This window comes from Antechinus flavipes, chromosome 2 (genome assembly GCF_016432865.1).
Source record: "Antechinus flavipes isolate AdamAnt ecotype Samford, QLD, Australia chromosome 2, AdamAnt_v2, whole genome shotgun sequence".
Lineage (NCBI taxonomy): Eukaryota > Metazoa > Chordata > Mammalia > Dasyuromorphia > Dasyuridae > Antechinus > Antechinus flavipes.
The window spans coordinates 339,114,112-339,134,884 of NC_067399.1; the positions used below are offsets into that span (position 1 = coordinate 339,114,112).

At 34.6% G+C, this 20,773-nt stretch overlaps 1 protein-coding gene across 16 annotated transcripts in view; it reads left to right on the forward strand.

The window, feature by feature from the left end:
• The window catches only part of GPHN (gephyrin), a 725,565-nt gene that overhangs the window by 638,565 nt on the left and 66,227 nt on the right, over window positions 1–20,773 (forward strand). For all 16 annotated transcript variants that reach the window (XM_051977840.1, XM_051977841.1, XM_051977844.1 and 13 more), the window contains one exon: window positions 14,958–15,079. In XM_051977840.1, coding sequence (XP_051833800.1) covers window positions 14,958–15,079 — 122 coding nt within the window. The remainder of the gene's footprint in view (window positions 1–14,957; window positions 15,080–20,773) is intronic.

The following is a 20,773-nucleotide window of genomic DNA, read 5'->3' on the forward strand; positions in this document are numbered from 1 at the left end:
TGACATATAAGAGGGATATCTTTTAGAGAAAAAAACTATGTGGTTTGAAAAATCTTTATTTTTTCTTATTATCATTATTTTTAATGTCTAAAATCCTGGATATGATTTACCCTATGGCTTTTCCCCTGGAACAAAAAAAAAATCTCTTCTTATGTGGCTAAAAAGGTAAAATTCACATTCCACATTTGTTTAGTTCCTAATGGCTGTGCTCATTTTTTCCCCAATATTATCTATTGACTTCTAACCTTCTAGGATCAAGGAACAAGAATTATATCAGCCTTACCTACATAGTAAAGGAGAAGCTAGATGAGTTTCTTATTCCATGGATCAAATAATTTAAATACAGTGTTCAGAATCAGGAATTAGGTTTAATACAACTTACAAGAACCTCATATCTGTGTCTTTGTAGATTGTTTAAAAATATTTTATACCCAATTTAGCATTTTCCAAAGCTGTTCCATGGAACAGTGGTGTTTTGCATGATGTGTCTAGGCATTCCATGAGAAATTATTGATACTAATGCTATTTGCTCTATCAAACATTAAGTATGCCATTTTGTGTGTCAGACTATTTATTGTACTTACCTACAATTGTACATACACACTCATCTTTTGTATGTGTCTTTGATTTTTTTTTAATCCCACATATAGGACTTTACATTTATCATTATTCAATTCTATCTTACTATTATATTTGTTAGTGTATATTATCTCATATGCTAAATTATCTGTTATCATCTTATATACTCGATTATAAGTTCTTTGATATCTGGGAGTGTGTCTTCTCTTTGTTATTCCCCTGATAGCTAGCACAGTGTGCTGAATCAAGGAAGAGTTTGTTGTACGATTTAATTCAACAGATCTTTATTAAATACATACTGTGTATAAGGCTATGTCCTGAGCTCAAGGTGCTCAAGGTACACAGAAACAAAAATGAAAGTCCCTACCCTCAAGACTATGAGAATAACAAAAGGTGTATTAATAATGTTAACAATAATCACTAACTTATGGTAGCAAGCAAGCAAGCAATGGGGTTCACAGAAGAAGGAAAAAGATAATCTTCTAAGAAATGTTCTTATGTGTCTTGAGGTGCCATATCTGTTTATCTCTTTAGCGACATATTGTCTCCATAAAAGAATTTACGTTCTATAAAGGCAGACAGACACTGTTATATATTTTTATATCCTTGGTGCATTTAATAAATTTTGATGGATTGAATCATCACTCACAGAGCATGACATGTTAGATTTCATACAAAGTAGATTTTATATATTTTCTATTACTGGCTACATATATTACATTTTTACTCTTTGCCAATACTTCTCAAATATATTTACTGCCTTTGGGCCAAGAGACCCCATCTATATCATCTTCAGTTTTTAGTCCAATTTTAAAAAATCATCATGAAGCATTTCCGTGACCATGGATCACTAAGCCTTGGGTAATATCTCTTGCCTTCTTATCATCTGGGTAGGATTGTTTGTACCCTGCTGCAGTCTTCATTACAAAGCTCTGATTTCTTCCATTCTCTTACTGTCAAATTGTGTTCAAAGGAACTAAACTTAAGTTCCCTGAGGATGATATTCCTGTTTCCTTACCTATGAAACAGTTCATAGACAGTCATGTTGTAGTTGCACTTGCCACCAAAGATAATTAAGACAGAGAAGACTGATTCAGTGCGACAACATTTACTAGCACCAAAAACATTCTCTGAAGTCCTAGATTTTCAGCTACTTTTTCTTGTGTGAGTACTCCCACTACCTAGGTATTATTCTTTTCATCCTTTTCTTGAGAAATTATACAGGATTTTTGATGCTTAGATTTTATGTGACAGACCATCAATATATTCACACTGATTTTCCCTGATCAATTATGACTTCATAATTGGCCAACACATCTAATCAATTCTAAAGTGGCCCTAGCCAATTTAGCATTAGTTAAAATATAAATTAGTGGATTATTGATCATCTGTATTTGGAATCAAGTTTGGTACATCAGTCTTAGAACTTAGTAGCGTCATCTTACTTCAAAGCCAAGAAATTTAATTTAACTTAATTTGATAGGATAAATTTTTCTCATTGTCATTCAGACCTTATTGGGTAAATGCAGTAGACTTCTAGTATTCATTACTGTACTGGTATAAAATTGTTTTTAAGCCCCCTAGCCTGTCTTCATTGGCTTGCTTCACTGAATTGTTCAGTCTATAAAAGCTAATACCGATGTATCTTTGAGGTAGTTAAAACATATCCTCAAATATCTTCTCACACCTATCATACTATTGATCTTTAAACTGTACCAGAGGGTTCAGAAATGATGTCTCTCCTTTGCCTTTCTTGGTTTTTTAATAAGGCCACAGATCTCAAGCCAGAAATTGATCTCAGAGACCATCTAGTCTAACCACCACATTTTACAGATGAGAAAATTGAGGTCCAGGGAGATTAAAGAGGCTTATTGTAAGTTACATGTGAGGAAAGTGTCAGAAACAAGATTTGAACTGAAGTTGTCTAACTCGCATCAATGTTCTTTCTGCTATACCACACCTCTCTACCTCATCCACATAACCGTGAATGAAATCACTTTGAAAAAATGAAATTATAACCTATGTGCTTGTCAGATTTTGCAGAAAGGAGACTTTATAAATTGGCAGTTTCAGACCAGTAACCCCAACTCATCTAAAACCTTCAACATTCTCTTCTAACATCTTTCTTCATTCTATTCTAACTTTTTCCTCATTCTCTTCTAATATCTTTCCAAATACATTGAGACCATCCAAATGCACCAAGTCCTTCAAGATGGGTTTGTGTCATCCACTAATTTTTTTCCATAACCACAAAAAGTTGTAGGAACCCAAGAAATCTCATGTACTCAAATTAGCTGGACCCCAGTGAACAGATTAAGACTATCTTTTCTATATCAGACTATGCTCAGATAATTATATAGTATCTACAGCTCAGGTTCAACACAGAAATCCACTGGTTCCAAGGAAGACATTCAAAGCCATGCTGAAGCTGGAATCGTATACTGAAATATCTTAGATATCTTATTCTTCTCTACCCTCCTATAAGTGAAGCAAATGGATTCTGGGACTCCATGGTTATGCCAGTATTTTCCTGAGGCCACCCACTTCAGAGAAAGCATTTTTATTAACTTGCTGATCCAATGGTCAAGTTATTGAAGTAGAGTGAGAGCATGTCAGTTCTCATACTCAGTGAATAGTGAACTCCTGATTACAGTCCTCTATAAAAATTTCTTCACCTTAGCATTAAAACAGAAGCCTTCTCTCCTTTTCATTAAGAGATAAATAGAAACTTCCTTCATTTGCTTGATGAGGAAATTGGATTATATGGCTTCCATGGTCCCTTCTACCTCAGGATGAATGAATGATCTTATAATCCTAATAATTGACAGATCTATTAAATGCCCCTCTGCCTTCAAGGCATAATATTTTAAAGGTCATCATTTATCTCTGACTCTTAATTGCACGACAAATACAAATAATTTATCCTCATGCTCTTTGCTTTACTGAGTTAGCTTTTGCAATAATGTCAATAAGAGCATAAGGATATTTTTTGCCATCTTTATCAATATCTTTAGACATGCATTATACCAAACAGGGTGAATAGGAACTTGTTTCTTATATTAAGAAAGGGACTCCTCATATATATATAAAACAAACAAATGTTATTAACCACTGAAAATCAAAATCCTGTACCTGGTCATCCAGAGCTGCCTTTCTTCAGAAATAATCTTTCCCCATTTAAAAAATGAATTTAGCCATATTTCCATAGCCAAAAAAAAAAAAAAAAAACCTGTCAACTTAATACCAAATATACTGGGATTAATGATTCAGGGTCAAGGCCTAAAATATAACCAGGCACTTGTGAATCATTAATTGCAATTTTTAAATTAGTTTACTAATTAAGAGATTAAAAGAATCAAAAGAATATAAAACATTATTCCCTTCTACTTCCATATTCACCAGGTCTGAAACTTAAGAAGAGATTTACCACAATTTATAAGAACTCCCGCATATTCTTTGACATAGTTCCACACCCCACCTTATCCCAACCTAGAGCTTCATATATCAGATCATGGGGCAGAAGTACTGAAAAACCAAGAGAAAGAAAAGCTGAGGGGTAGAATGAAAAGTCAGAGAATTCAAATCTACTTAATGGCCTTGAGGAGGGGACAGGAAATGTAGAGAATTAGGGTAATTATAAAAACAATGTCTGGGAAGGATAATTTGGGCATGTTTGAAAGTGAGCTAATGGATTATACTGGCTGCAGTCTCTTCTCTCCCCATTTTGACCTAGGATACATAAGTTTACTTCTACAGTAGTCTCTTTCTCAAAACACTTGACCTTTGGAACTATCTCTAATCATACTTAGCTAAATCCTTCTCCTATCACATGCTGCTAAAAGGAGCTTGAAGGAAGGCACAAAATTGTCGATTGAATCCACTACAAATTTGTCTTCTAATATCAAGTGGACTCTCAACTTCATCTAGTGTATCTTTGGTTATATATACTCTATCTCATATAGCTATCTGTATTCTATATTGATTCAGTTCTTCTCTAAGCATTTTCTTCTAACTTATTCACCCCAGGAGCCATCCCAAAACTTCTCTTTCCTCTTGCTTCCCACTGCATCCCTCCTCTACTCTTCAGCTGAGAACCTTCTCCCACACTTCATTGAAAAAAAAAAATGGGACTATTCAACAGAACTGCCTTCTCTTCTCCTCACCTCATATTCCTCTGACAACATTCCTCACTATCTCCTCCTTCACTCCATCTCTGATTAAACCAGCCCCCTGCCATTTACCTTGGCCCTAGCCCTATCTATTTTCTCCAGCAGCTAACTCAGGAGTTCCTAAATTGAATGGATGAACTCCCCCAAATTATGTTCTCTAAGCCATCCAACAACAGGATTGGACAGCAAGAGGATAGCTAAAGTAGACAGTTGAAAGACATATTGGACCAAGCTGACTTCAAAGGAAGGGCCATTAAAAGGGTATGTTATTTTAAAAGAGACCATGCAAAATAACAATGCATGAATCTTAATGACATACATAGATCATGTATGCCATGTATTCATATATATCTACCAAACAATCATAGAGACACAGTAGAAAATACTATGGAGTTAGATTTCTGACATTTACCACTTGTGTGATGTTGGCCAAGTCATTTGACCTCCTTAGGGCTGTTTCCTCATTTATAAAATGATGGTGCTGAATTACATTACTCTTGAGGTCCTTTCTAGATCTAGATTTATGATGCTGTAATTCTAATTAATCAGTCACTTAGTAAACATTTATTAAGCATCTACTATGTATCTAGCAATGTGCTAAACACTAAAGATACAAAAAAAAAAAAAAAAGGAAAAGACAGCCATTGTCAGAGAATATCTTAAAGAATCTTAAATTCTGAAATCTTAAAGAAAAATCAGTCCTGCAAGGATACACAGATTTTAAAAAAATAATAAAACAGTAGGATGCTTAGCACCTCACTATTAAAATTTGATAAATCCAGCAAAAATACAAGAAAGAAATCACTGAGCTAAATAATAGTATTAAACAAATTAGATTTAATAGATATATGGAAAGAACCCTATGAGAAAAGCAAAGAATATGCCTTTTCTCCAGGGATCATAAAAGAAAAATCTTAGAAAATCAGGTATTTTATACACATTTGTAGCCAATAATGAATATAACTAGTTGCAGGTGATGACATAATGAAAATAAGATAAATGTCCATATGGACACTAAAATTTGATATATAATGAATGAATAAGAAAATTATAAAAGCAATAGCAGAAGTACATAAAAATATCACTAATATAGACACTACATGTCAGAATCTATAAGACGCAGCCCAAATATTATTCAGAAGCACATTGATATAATGCTTATATCAATAAAAAAGAGCAAAAATTAATAAAATGACCCTGTTTTTTAAAAAAGCCAGCTAGGTGGTGCAGTGGATAGAGCACCAGCCCTGAAGTCAGGAGAACCAGAGTTCAACTCTGATCTCATATACTTAATACTTCCTAGCTGTGTGACTCTGGGTAAGTCACTTAAACCCCAGTTGCCTAAGCAAAAAAAAAAAAAAAAAAAAAAAAAACTTAGAAAAGAAAGAAAGCAACAATCCAAGAGAAAATCAAATAATGATTATAATAAGAGAAAAAATAACTGAGATAAGAGTAAAGATACTTGCAACTGAGAAATAAGAAATATTTAAAACGATAAATCCAACAATAGCTTTTTTTTAAATAGCAAAATAAAAAAATTTAATGAATAATTGAATGTCTAAATTTTAATTAGCATGTCTAAATTTAAAAAGTAAAATGAACTATTGAAGAAATACAAAATTATTAGAAATTACAAAATACAGCTTTAGGATAATTAATTTCGTAAGCAAAATATATGAATGAATATTTGCAGTACTATAAAATACTACAACCAAGAAAATAAGCAATGAATGCTCTGAATCAAGAGCTTTTCACCTTTTTCTATATGTTATTTGGCATAGTGAAGTCTATGGATCCTTTTAGAGAATGTTTTCAAAAATATATAAAATCAAATTCACAATTTTACAAAGAAAACCAATTATATTGAAATAGTTATTAAACACTTTGCAAACTAACTTTAAAATGCTGTTAGAAAAATCAGCTAGCTAGCTAGAAGAACAGTTTATTTAGAACAAGGCTTCTTTACCTAGGATCCATGAACTTTTTTTTAATGTTTTAGTAACTGTTTTAGTAGTATTTTATACTACTGCAAATATTCGTTTATACCTTTTAGTCTCTAAACACAAAGTATCTGCCCAATATGCTGGGCACTGCTTTTTCCTCAACATTGCAAGTATTATAGGGGAGAGGGAAGAGACTTCATGGAATATTTATCAATTATCCTTTACTTTCATCATATGACTAGCCCATTTTTTTGCTCATATATTTTCTCGATAAAATCTTTTAATTCAATTTTCTTTCATAATTCCTTCCTTTTAACCTACTATGTGCTTCTCTGTTATCATTTGGATGATGTTTATTTAGTTTGATTACTGCCATGCTCTGTGAATCATAGAAAACCACAGCAGTGCTAGAATATTAGTATTTTTTAATTAAAACTTTTTATTTACAAAGCATATATATGGGTAATTTTTCCAATATTGACTCTTGCAAAACTTTGTGTTCCATATTTTTCCCTTCCTTCCCCCACTCCCTCCCCTAGCTAGCAGATAGTCCAATACATGTTAAATATGTTGAAATACAAGTTAAATCCAATATATGTATACATATTTACATAGTTATCTTGCTGCATAATAAAGATCAGATCAAGAAGAAAGAAAAAGAAAAACTGAGAAAGAAAACAAAATGCAAGCAAACAACAACAGAAAGAGTGAAAATGCTTTGTTGTATTCCATACTCAGTTCCTATGTTCTCTCTCTGGGTATAGATGGCTCTCTTCATCACTGAACAATTGGAATTGGTTTGAATCATCTCATTGTTGAAGAGAGCCACGTCCATCAGAATTGATCATCGTATTACAGTCTTGTTGCCACGTGTAATGATTTCCTGGTTCTGCTCATTTCCCTTAGTATCAGTTCATGTAAGTCTCTCCAAGCCTCTCTGAAATTATCCTGCTGGTCGTTCAGATACCATAATTTATTCAGCCATTTTTCAGCTGATGGGCATCCACTCTGTTTCCAGTTTCTTGCTGCTAAAAAGAGGGCTGCCACAAACATTTTTGCACATGTGGGTCCCTTTCCCTCCTTTAAGATCTCTTTGGGATATAAGCCCAGCAGAAACATTGCTGGATTAAAGTTAACTTTTTGAGCATAGTTCCAGATTAAATAGTTAGATCCATTCACAGTTTCACCAAGTATGTATCAGTGTCCTAGCTTTCCCACATCCCCTTCAATATTCTTCATTATTTTTTCCTGTCATCTTAGCCAATCTGAGAGGTGTGTAGTGGTATCTCAGAGTGGTCTTATTTTGCATTTCTCTGATCAATAGTGATTTGGAATATTAGTTATTTTTAAATGAATCTTAGAATCAAGAAGAAATTTGGAATTATTAAAGAACTTTGAAACTGCCCAAAGGCAATCCAGGCAGTTTTCCTTTTCAATTCTAGGCTCAACTCATTATCAATATAAAGAATGTTATCAAATTTTTAATAGAAAAGAAAAATTAAAAAGACCAATCACATAGTAAGAACGAGGGATAGAGTCTATGATATAAAAATAATTTGAGAATGTAACCTCTTTGGAGGATTTATGAGAGAATGTGATTCTCAGGGATGTATATGGCCTATAATTTAATTCATTTCAATGATTAAGGTGCCTTTTATGTACCAGCCACCAAAAACAGATAAAAATGAAAATATACCTTGCCTACAAGGAGCTTATATCCTACAGATATCAGATAAACAAATACCAAATATTTGCAGAGTGATTTCAAGAAAGGAATGTTAACAACTGGTGATATCAGAAAGTAGCAGTCTTAGCTGGTATTTGAATGAATCTAGGAATTCCAAGAGGCATAAATGAGATAGAAAAATATTCTAAGCATGGCAGATGGCCTTTTCCTAGGCTTTGTGTAATGTCCAGGCAAGCTTTCTGGTAGGCCTCAGAATCAGCCTGAAGCTTTGAGCTTAGTGGCGGAGTGAAATGAAGGAGGCAGTAGAACAGTCACCACATCCTTGGTCAAAGATGGAGTCTGGACTCTGGAGTCTGGAGCCTGAAGTCTTCTCTGTGGCTGAGATCACTATGCCCAAGAAAGCCCTCTGTCTCTGGGACTCCCTTAAATACCCCAGCATGACTACATCACCATACCACACTGGACATGGGCAGCTGTAGACTATCACATCACCATATTACCCTAAGCATAAGCCAACTAGATTGACCACATCATTACATTACAGCATGTATGTGCTTAAAGAACCACCATGTCACACCTTAACTTAGCTGGTACTTAACTACAAGCACCCTGCTGTTTTAAGATTCAAGTACACCCTTCCAGAGTTCCAGCCACTACACTTTGAATGATGAGATAAAATGCTGTAAACAGGAAATAATGATATGCACCATGGCAATACTTTTGTCAATGAGATCACACTGTCTGAGGAGTGTTGAGTGTTAGTGGGACAAAAGCCAAGCTGCAGTGATGTTTGAGAAATGAAGAGAGAGTGTGGAGGAGCAACCCAATCTTAAAGAAAGTAGATTTGCATTGGCAAAGTGATTGGCAATAAGGAGGTTTTTCAAGTAAAGGCAAACAATACAATCAAAAAGTACAAATAAGACAGTGATATAATAAAAACTATATTTGAGCAAGAATATTCTAGCAGTTGTAATGCCAGTAGATACACAGGAATTAGTGAGATTGGAGAAAAAGAGATGCATCATAAACAGTCTTTGGGATCATGACATAAGGATGGTATGAAGTGGGTTTTTAGCAATAGATAGAAAGGAGTCAGATCATTATGGGGAAAGGATTAAAATTATTTGCTCATTTACTAATTATAGGAAAGGAGAGAAAAAGAAGAATCATGAAAATCCAAGTTTTCATAGGAAAAATAGTGATGACACTGAAAATAATCAAAAAGTTGAAAAAGATTATCATTTTGGGAGAGGGAAGGGCAATGTTAAGACTGAATTGTTTTCCAACAACATGTTGAAAATGCTTTAGTGACAAGACCTCTTAAATCCCTCAGACTTATTATCCTTAAATCAGAAGATCCTCACAAAGATGAGCTAACTTCAAACAAGCCAATTAGTCTGGAATTTTCCCCAAAAGTATAACAGAAAATCAGAAATATGAAGTAGATAGAGGACAAAAAGTCAGACAAATTTTTGTGAACCTATGGTTATAACAAACTTAAATCTTCTGATATTTGAAATAGTGATAAAAGTTTTCATTGAAAATACCTACAAAAGGGGCCGCTAGGTGACACGGTGGATAGAGCACCAGCCCTGAAGTCAGGAGGACCCAAGTTCAAATCTGGTCTCAGACACTTAATACTTCCTAGCTGTGTGACCCTGGGCAAATCACTTTAACACCAATTGTCTCAGCTGAAAAAAGAAAATACCTACAAAAAAGTAGTGGAGTGAAGTAATTTTTGTAATGCTCTCCTCCCAAAACTCTCTAAAGAACTTTTAAAAATGCATCAAATCAAATTCTTAGTGGGATATATAATAAAAAGTCACAGAGAATTATTCTTCAAATCCAGGAAAGCATGGAGGAGATGAGGGGAGAAGAGAGACAGGCAAACAGAGGGATAGAGATGGGGGGAAAGAAAAAAGGTCTGTGGACAATGGGTTTGGGGTTAGCCTGGTGCACAATGTGGTAAAAAAAAAAAAAAATAGCAGCAGCAATACCAGGAACACCCAACATACAAGGACAGTAAGGAGACTGAACACTTGGTCCGAAAGAAATTATAGGAGACTCTTGAACTAGCACTGATTAAAGGCCCAGGCATAATTTAGCATCTCCTTCACCTATTAACTAATTCTAGGGCCTCATTTCCAGAGCAGAGAAGAGTTGTGGTCAAGAAAGAACAGGACCCCTACCTAAGTAGGGACCAGAATGCAGACCAAAAAGACAATTACTTCAGACCATTCTCTAGAGCTTACCAATTTGAAAGCACCAAAATCTTACAGGCCCCAGAAATAGCTGTGAAAATGTCAAAAAGACAAAAGACATAAAATTGCTCAAGCAATTCATCCCTCCCAAACATAACCAAGAGCCTAACTAAGAAATAGGTTAGGAAAATGAGCAAACAATAGAAGAACAACAACAATCTGACCATAAAATGCTACTATGATAAAATGGAATCTCAAAACACAAATTCAGAAGATTCCTTGAAAACGTTTTAAAAGATATGAAATCTCAATGAAAAAAACAGCCCCTTAAAAATATAATTGGTTTACTAGAAGCTGAAGACTTCATAAGACATCAAGAAACAATGAAAGACTGAAAAAGTAGAAGAAAATGTTTTTTTCAGAGTAAAAACAACTGATATGGAAAATAGATCAAAGGGAGACAAGTTAAGAATAAGTGGAATATTTTAAAGTCATGATCAAAAAAAGAGAGAAATTATACTGACCAGACATTTTAGAATTAGAGGACAAAATAGAAATCGAAAGAATTACTGATCACCTCCTGAAAGAGATCCCAAAATGAAAACTCCCAGAAATATTAGAACCAATTCCATAGTACTTGGGTTAAGAAAATACAGTAAGTAGCCAAAAAGAAGTACTTCAGATACTGTGGAAGAAAATTTGGAACTATGCCCAAAGTGCTATTAAACTCTGAATATCCTTTGAGTCAGCAATATACCACTACTAAGTCTATATCACAAGGATATCAGAGAATAAGGAAAAGGATCAAATGTACAAAAATATTTATAGCAGTTCTTTTTATAGTGGTAACGAATTGGAAACTTAGGACATGCCTATCAATTGGGAATGACTGAACAAGATATGATATATGATTTTGATTGAACACTATTGTATTTTAAGAAACAATGAAGGGGATAGTTTGGGAAAAACCTAGGAAGACAATGTGAACTGATGAAAAGTGAAGTAAGCAGAATCAGGAAAACAGCCTACACATTAATCGTAATGTTGTAAAGATAAGCAACTGTGAAAGACTTAGTAATTCAGATCAGTACCAAAGGATTCATAATGAAAAATGCTATCCACCTCCAGACAAAGACCTGGTGGTCTCTCACATAGGAAAAAAGAGTATGTACATGTACACAGATAAATAAATAAAAAGTAATTTAAAGAGGAAGAGATTGCTACCTGATTAGGGGGATCAATAAAAAAAGGTTTCACAGAGGAAATGAATCCCAGAAGGACCCTTGAAGGAAAAAAAAGGATTCTGAGAGGAAGAAATGAAGAGGGGGCAAACTCCAGGTGTGTAAGACTGTAGGAGTGAATAAAGAGGGAAATTAGAATGCTCATTTCAGGGAATAACAAATAATCCAGCTTTGCTACATCATTAAATTATGAAAAGAAATCATATGTTTTTGGTTTTGGGTTTTTTTGCTAAGACAATTGGGGGTAAGTGAGTTGCCTAGGGTCACATAGCTAGGAAGTGTTAAGTGTCTGAGATCTGATTTGAACTCGGGTCCTCCTGATTTCAGGGCTGGTGCTTTATCCACTACACTGCCTAGTTGTTAGTTGTTTGGAAAGGGAAGAGGTTTGTAACAGGGAAATCATCAGGAGTCCATCCCAAGAAAATATGCTCAGGGCCTTAATTCGGATGGTGGATACAAATATGTGATGAAAGTAAAATGAATACATGGCAGCAACTAATTGTATATGGAAAATGAGGAGGAGAGAGTCAGGGATGACAAAGATTATGAACCTGGGTTATTAGGAGGGTGAAAGCTCAATGGAAAAGGCACACATATTATTACTGAATATGTACACTGTGGGAGGAGATGCTTGGATGTTTGGTTTGACTTTGAGATTGGGGATAATAAATCCTGTGTTGTCAGGTTCCAATTTGATAACTGTCTCTATTTCACTAGCTACAGAAATGACCTGAGGCAAGAAATGTAAGGGATTTAATAGATGCTGTCTCTAAAACATTTGTTCTCCTGGGGGGGGGGGGGGAAAGATGGTATAAATTCAACATACTATTACATGTAAAAACTTATTTAGAGAAATTCTGCAGTTCCACCAAATTCTGTTATTCTTAAATCTTTTCATTCAGGTCTCCCTCATCCTTAAAAAAAACTTTCACTTTGACCCTGCCATCTCTTCAAATTTATCATCCTATATTTTCTGGCAAACTTCTAGAAAAAGCACCCTATAATCCTTACCTCTGCTTCTTTATATCCCACTCACTTCCCATTCCCTTGTAATATGATTTCCACACCTCAACTGAAACTGTTCTCTCCAGAGTTACCAACAATCCCTTACTTGCTACCCAATGTCTTTTTTCTGAGTTTCATCCTTGTTGACTATTCTGAAGTATCTGACACTGTTGACCACCCCATCCTCCAAGATACTGCTCCTGACCCCAGCTACCCTGCTCCAAGTTTTCATGTTATTGCTCCCTCCTGCTTCTTTTCCTCCCTGTCCAATCATTCCTCCTCAATCTCATTGACTGTGTCATCATCGATGTCTCCCATCCTTTGTGTGAGTGGACCCCAGAATTCTGTTCTGAACCATCCTTCTCTCTCCCCATCTGTCTTGGCAGTTCCATCATTTCCTATGGATTTGATAATTATCTCTATGCAATTATCTTCCAAATCTGTGTAACCAAATTTCATCCTTTTCTTGAACTCTTCTCCCACGTTGCTAGATGCCTGCTATACATCTGGGAAGAGGATAGACACTGAAGTAAGAAGATCTAGGTTCAAAACCTTTTGCAAAACATAACTTCCCTAGACCTCAGTTTTCTTATTGTGAAATGTAGAGCTTAGGCAAGATGGCCTCTGAGGAACTCTCTAGCTGAAAACAGGCCTACTTAACCTGAGGTCCATGGAGAGATTCCTTGGAGGAAAAATTACATCACTAATCTCTAAATGAAATTTAGCATTTCCTTCGATTATAGGCAATAAACTGAGAAGGGGCCCATAGGCTTAACTAGACCTACACAAAAGAAGTTAACCCTTTTTCCAATTCTGCAGTCTATGACAGTTCAGATCCTACCTCTGAGACATGAACACAGCAGCAACTGAGGCCCTGCTCCTGTTTCCTCATTTGATTCTGAATTACTAACTCTAGATCTATGATTCTGTGATTTCCACCTGGGTGTCTCGTATTTATATCAAACACCACATATTCTAGATAAGGATATTTAATAAAAAGATGCCTTGTATTTTTATTAACTAAAACTCAGCACTCTTCTCAGTTTCTCCATCCTTCCTACTATCTAGATTTGCTACCTCAAAGTTATCCTTGACTCTACCCCCCAACCCAGATTCACAGCATAAAGTTGTGAGATCTTTTCAATTCCATCTTCACAATATTTCTTACATGTCTTCCCTTCCCTTCCCTCACATCATCACACTAGTCTAAGTCCTCATCGCTTGCCTTGATCATTGCAATTGTTTCTTAATTGGTCCCTTTGCATCCAACTGGTCCAACTCATCCTTTGTGAAGCTGTCAGGCAGATATCACTCATGCAGAATTTGATCCTCCTCAAAAAACTTCTGGGGCTCCATTTTGCCTTTGTTATCAAATACAAACTCATTCAAAATCCTTTGTAATCCAGATCTAACCGATCTTTCCAGACTTATTTCATATTGCTCCCTCTCACAGAGAAGTTATATGGTGTAGCAGATCAAGAAAAACCAAGAAAACTTGGGTTTGAGTTCCAGGTCTGACACACTTGCTTTGTGGCTTTAGAGAAGTCCCTTAGGCTATCAGTGGTCTAGGTAAGTCTCTAAGACTATAAGTTTCAGAGAAACTGCTGGCCGGTAAAACCAAGTTTTCCCAATCTTAGAGTCCCCTATACCAGTGAAATCACAGGTTCAGCTCTTAACCTGATCCTTTTTTCCTTCCACTCTAAGTTCCAACCAAATTGGTTGATTTGCTATAACCACAAATAGTATTTCACCTCCTTTGGTATCTTTGTATAGGATTTCCCCAAAGGTATTATTCTTCTTTATCACCTTCATTTCCTGGAACCAGTCTCCCTTCAAGATTCATCCCAAAGGTACCTCCTACATAAGGCCCTTCCTGAACCTTGTAGTTGTTGCTGTTTTCCCAAACTCCCAAATTACTTTGTATTTACTTAGTATATATTCTGAATTGACTCATTTACAAAACAGTATTTCATTTCAGAATATGAGCAGTGGAAGCTCAGAGCTTATTCAGTTACATGTATCTATCAGAGGAGAATGGGTGTACTCAATGACAACTGCACCCTTCAAGGAAACATTATCATAAGAGATTAATTGGTGGGGTTTTGTCTTTTTTTCGGGGGGGTGGTTTGTAGTTGCTGAATCCTGAAGATGACCTCTTACCAGGAAAGATTCGAGACAGCAATCGTTCAACTCTCCTAGCAACAATTCAGGAACATGGCTACCCAACCATCAACTTGGGAATTGTAGGCGACAAGTGAGTATTGAATGTTAATTTGACAAGTTAAACATTGTGCAAATATGGCTCTTTAGAATATCAGTGGAGTTTAACTCAAAGAAGTAAGAAAAAGAAAATTATTTAAATGTTTTAACTTATGTAAGTCTGGGAACTAAAGCTGTATAGAGATATCATTATCTTTTAGGGATTTTTTCTTCCCAGGAGGTAGCTATTGTAGAAAAAAAAAAGAAAAGAAAAGAAAAGAAAACTCTGTATTGCTGTGAATTTTAGCGTTACAAAAATATTTATGTTAATAGTGTTGGCTTTCTCTGCCTCCTCCTCTAAAAGTCAGTAATGTTTTTACAACTCATTCCTGTGCTTCCTGCAATAAGGCCCAGGGAGAGAGCAGGTAAGTAAAGTAAAGAGGATTTCAGTGCTAGCACTCAGGATTTTTTAAAAATTTGAATTTATAATCCCTAAGCATTCCAGTTCTTTCAGTATTTACTTTTGAGTCCTTGAAACATGCAACTACATTGACACTTAAAAAACTACTCATTTCTTTTCTCATTTCACTCTTTACAGTCATCTTTTCTCCACATTTTTCTAAGATTATTTCTTATGCAGGTCATTTCCTTCGACAGTTGTTTGACCTTTGAAAACCTTGGCATTTATTTCAACTTTGATATTTATTTTAGAACTGCTCTATAACTGAGTACTAGCTCAGAGTCTTGTACTCAATGTGGGCCTGACTTGGTATCACTAGGTTCCAAGCCCGTGAACTTTAAATAACTTTAACCCTAACCAGCTGTAATGAAAAGAACCAGTTACAGAAAAACTGTGTGAATTTTGGGTTGGCCAGCAACCAATCCTTCTTTCACACCAGTTTTCAGCCCTTGGAAACTATGTGTTAATGCAAACAGTTTCAAGAAAGATAAAATCAGTTGCTAAGTAGAAGAAGAAAAATGTCTGAAGTACAAAAAATAATAATAATAAATCGTGAAATACATAGCCATGAAATAGCAAAAATAAGGCTATCAGATTAATTTGTGTCTCTTTCCTAATCAACACTATCTCAAAGCCCACAGGATTCCCTCTGTCCTAATTTAAAGCACAAAAATGAGTTTGAATAAGTACCTTTTTTCCTTAACAATGAGACACATGCATCCTTGCTCTTTTTGTCTAATTGCTTTGTCTTCCAAAACACTTTTAATCACTTACCATACTGCCATCAAAAAACAAAAAACACCTGTAAGTTTGATTTTAAACGAGTGCTCGCCAGTAAAAAAACTCATGTCGACATTGGTGCTTTATTTTATGAAGCTAGCATTGTGGAAGTATTCAGTTTTCACAGGCAAAAAAAGTTCATACAGTGCTCTGAAGAATATTCTCTAGTATCTTACACATGGTAAGGGCCAGCAGGGAGAGCAGGGAAAACAGGTTAAAAAATAAAATCAAAAACAGCACCCAGACTTCAATGGTAAGCTTACTTTTTGGTGTTCCTCATATGAAATGAGTTGTTTAAAAAAAAAAAAAAAAAAAAAAAAAGCTGGAGCTTATCTGTGCATTCTCATTCTCAGGCTTGAAAAGTCCCAGGATAAACAAAGAAATAACTAGATTAACATATATAGGACTGCTTGCCATCTTGGGGAAGGGGAAAATCGAAACATAAGCGAGTGCAAGGGATAATGTTGTAAAAAAATTACCCTGGCATGGATTCTGTCAATATAAAGTTATTATTAAATAAAATAAAATTAAAAAAAAAGAAATAACTAGATTAAAATGTAGAGGTGAAAAATGAATCCACCCAGTAACAAAAGGAAAATAATTTATAAGTACTCTAATGGGAATCTGTATGAATTTAGATTAAATTCTTGTTTCTGTTGTTAAAGTCATTTGGTATTCTATGAAGGTTGCCTTCCTCCTCTTTTTAGCTACCTTTGCAGCTGTATGCTAATGAGAACAAATAACATTACATAGAAGCTACCATGTAAAGCCCACTAGGGAAAACCTGAAGAGGGCTGGGACAGTCTATCTGCAAAATGAGAAGAGAAACAGTGTCCAAGTGTTCACCAGCTTTACCCAGCTGTGGCTAAGAGAGACAGAAAAAGGAGCAACATTAAATAAATTTAAACTGTTTTTCAAACCCAGGGAGATTATATTTCTCACCCAAAGAAGTCTCTAGTTTTCAGTGTATATTCCAAGAATTATAAGGTCAGATAAGATAGTATATGTACATGCTTTAAAGCTCTATGTTAATGTTAGCTATTATTAGCATCTTAGAGTAGGAAGGAATTTTTAAGGTGATATAATCCAACCCCTACTGATCCAATTCAAAAAAATCTGCATGCAACATCCCTAATGGATGGTCTGGGATTTCACTGTCTGAGAGTGGTCTATTACATTTTTTTTTTACAACTCTTAATTGCTAGAAATTTTTTCCTTATGTTTAAACCAGTTTGCCTTTCTATAATTTCCACATACCAATCCTAGATCTTACTTCCTTTTTCTCCTCATCATAGGAGCTTCACTTCCACCACATACTAAGTGTGTCACCTCCAGCAAATAATTTCCGATTCCTATCTCATCTACAAAGTTGCAGGTTAAATTACATAACCTATGAGTTATCTTCCACTTCTAAATTCCTGTACTTCCATCTGCTTTGTCTTGTATAAATGCTGTTTGTTTTTCCTTTATCTATGAAATACTTAGCAATTGCCCTTATTAGATTTCAAACTTTTCTAACCTGACTAGTATTACTAAGGTAGTTAGTAAAGCAGCAACTACTCTTACCAAATTGATATTGTCAAATACTTTTAATACATATTTTCAAAACCTACTTATATAACAATAAACTTTGGATAGAAAACACCATCTTCATCCAGAAAAAAAAAAAAAAAAACTGTAGAAATTGAATGTAAACCAACACGTCTATGTTCACTTCTTTTTTCTGTTTTTTTTCCTCTCATGATTTTTCCCTTTTATTCTGATTTTCCACTTCCAATATGATTCATAAAGAAATGTATATTTAAAAAATAAATAATGTATAATAAAATAATAAAAAGAATAAAATTTTTTAAAACTTGCTTATAAATAATTCATCTTGAATTTATACAAAAACTTTATAAGTGTGCACACAAAATTTTAACAAGCATTTTAGTGTACATAGCAAAATATGTTGCACATAGTAAGCACTTAATTCACATTTATGAGCTTTAAAAATATTTTCCTCACAATAACTATGAGGAAAGTGAAAATAATGTTATTCCCTTTTTATATTTGAAAACTGAGACACAGAAGCTAACTGACTTGCTTCAGTAATAAATGTCAGAGACAAGAATTGAACTCAGATCTTTTGATTCTACAATTTTCATGGTATTTTACAACCTCTTTATATTAATAAATGTTGAATCGTATTTGAGAGGAATTATTTACTACAAACGCTTATACTCAGTACAAAATTTAGTTTTTTATATAATCTAGCAAAATTAGCGGGAAATTTCATTAGCAAAGAAACTGTGGATGTCCTGATGTCTATTGCAGTCAATCCAACTTGCTTTGTTGAGATGGACAATATTTAGTCAGTCTTGTGTCAAAGGAGATAGATGATGAAAATGAAAAAACCTCATTATAAGATTTAATTTACTATAATTGACCCCATTATCATTCTTTGTCATCATCAATTTGACTACGTTTCTTATACTTTCCTTTTCTTTAGCTAATGTTATTGTCAGGATACATTTGGGGAAAGGGGAGAGGAGTAAAGTTGATGAGTTTGGTTTTAAACATGGTCAAGTTAGGGACTCCCAGGTACCCTGATAGGACATTCATTAGAGAGAAATGAATCAAAACTATAAATATTGGAAATTATAGGAGGGAAGGGTAGTATATGATCAAAAATGGAAGCAATCATAAAATGTAGAGGCAATAGAGCCTTTCATTATTAAGAGGAAGACTAGAACAATGAACAATTAAGAAGAATGCAGGACTACTTAAAAGCCAAGGAAGAAGAGTTTCAATAAAGAAAGGTTAACCAAGGGTGTCAAGCAGCTAGGTGGAACAGTGGATAGAGCACTGAGCCAGGAATCAGGAAGACTCATCTTCCCGAGTTCAAATCTGACTTCACTTTTATTGACTGTGTCACCCTGGGCAAATCATTTACCCTATTTGCTTAAATTTCCTCATTCTGGAAAATGATCTGGAAAAAGAAATGGACTTTCCAAGAAAACCCCAAAATGGGGTCATAAAGAATTTGACATGACTGAAACAATTCAGCAACAACCAAATAATGTCAAATGCTATGTGATGAAAGAATTTAAAACCTCAGCAAAATCTTCTACCATTTGCAATTAGAAAGTCATTGGTGATTTTAGAAGGCAGGTAGGTATCCTCCCACTTACACTATTTGTGTGCAATAATGTGAGATATACTGTATTGGCAAAACTCCACTATTATGATTTTCCCTAAAATTTGCAAATTATATGACCAGTCAATCAGTTAACATTTGTTAAGTACCTACTATATGTCCAGCACTGTGCTAAGTAATAGGGACTCCAAGATAAAAATCAAATAGTGCCTAATCAGTGGGCAAGGAGTTTAAGCTACCAAGAAGTTTAAATTCATAACCATTTCCAAAATCTTCTACATTATTTGGGCTATTATCATTTTACCGCTAAGGTTTTTTTAAATTTATTTTTGTTGCATTATGCAAAAATTTAAGATGATGTGACCATCTTTAAGGATAATTCTTAAGTTTCATAAGTTAGCTGAATAACCAGGTCTTTCTCTTCATGAAATACAGCCACAACTTGCATCATTTGGCCAAAACTGTACAGTGGGAAATCACTGTTGTATTTGCAAAAGCATTTGCAGTTCTACATAGCTTAAGTGAATCATTTCCAGTTATGTCAAACAACAAAATCACAACTTTGAAATATTAAACTAATCTAGATTGCTATGGTCAATCAATTGTTTATTAAGCCCCTAATAAGTGCCTGGCATTGTGCTGATGCTAGAGATGGAAAGACAAAAGCAATTTATTCACTTTTTGTACTCATTTCCAGGTAAAAAGTAAAAATAAAAATCATTTTTTCCAAGAGGCTTTGCATTAGTAATAGTGTTGTTTGCCTAGTATAGGAAACAGAAATAAGAGTCCAAAAAATTATTCTAGAAAATGAGCTTTCCAGCTCACTTATGACTTCTCTAGGAAGAAAAAGAAAGCTGGGAAATGAGCAGAATATATTAATTTTAACACTGAAATTGTATCTTGAAAAGGCAGTAGCATCCAGGAAAGAAGAGAGGGTAAAAAGGCATATTGAGAAATAGACTTACTTAACCTCTATGAGCACTGATCATTTTACCTTTGACTCCATTTAGTAAATTTTCCTTTAGGGAAATCACTTCCCTGGGCAGGCAGTGAAGGACAGGAACAAGATAAAATAGAAATCTGAGAGGATTTCTAGCTGACAGAATATGGAATGATAAGAAAGACAAAATGAGAAGTGAGAAGGCAGGTTTTTGGGGGAATTAAACATCCAGTTAGCTTTGTTACAAACAGAATTTTGTTACACAGAATTCTGTTGTATTCTCTCTTAGCCAGACTTTCTCACACCTAGATTATAATAATATACATTCATATTCAGTTGTTTTCATAACTTAGATACTCCATAAGTCAAAAACATCTTAAGTTTTCAAATATTAGGTGTCCTAGTATATTTTGATGTTGTTTTCTTGATT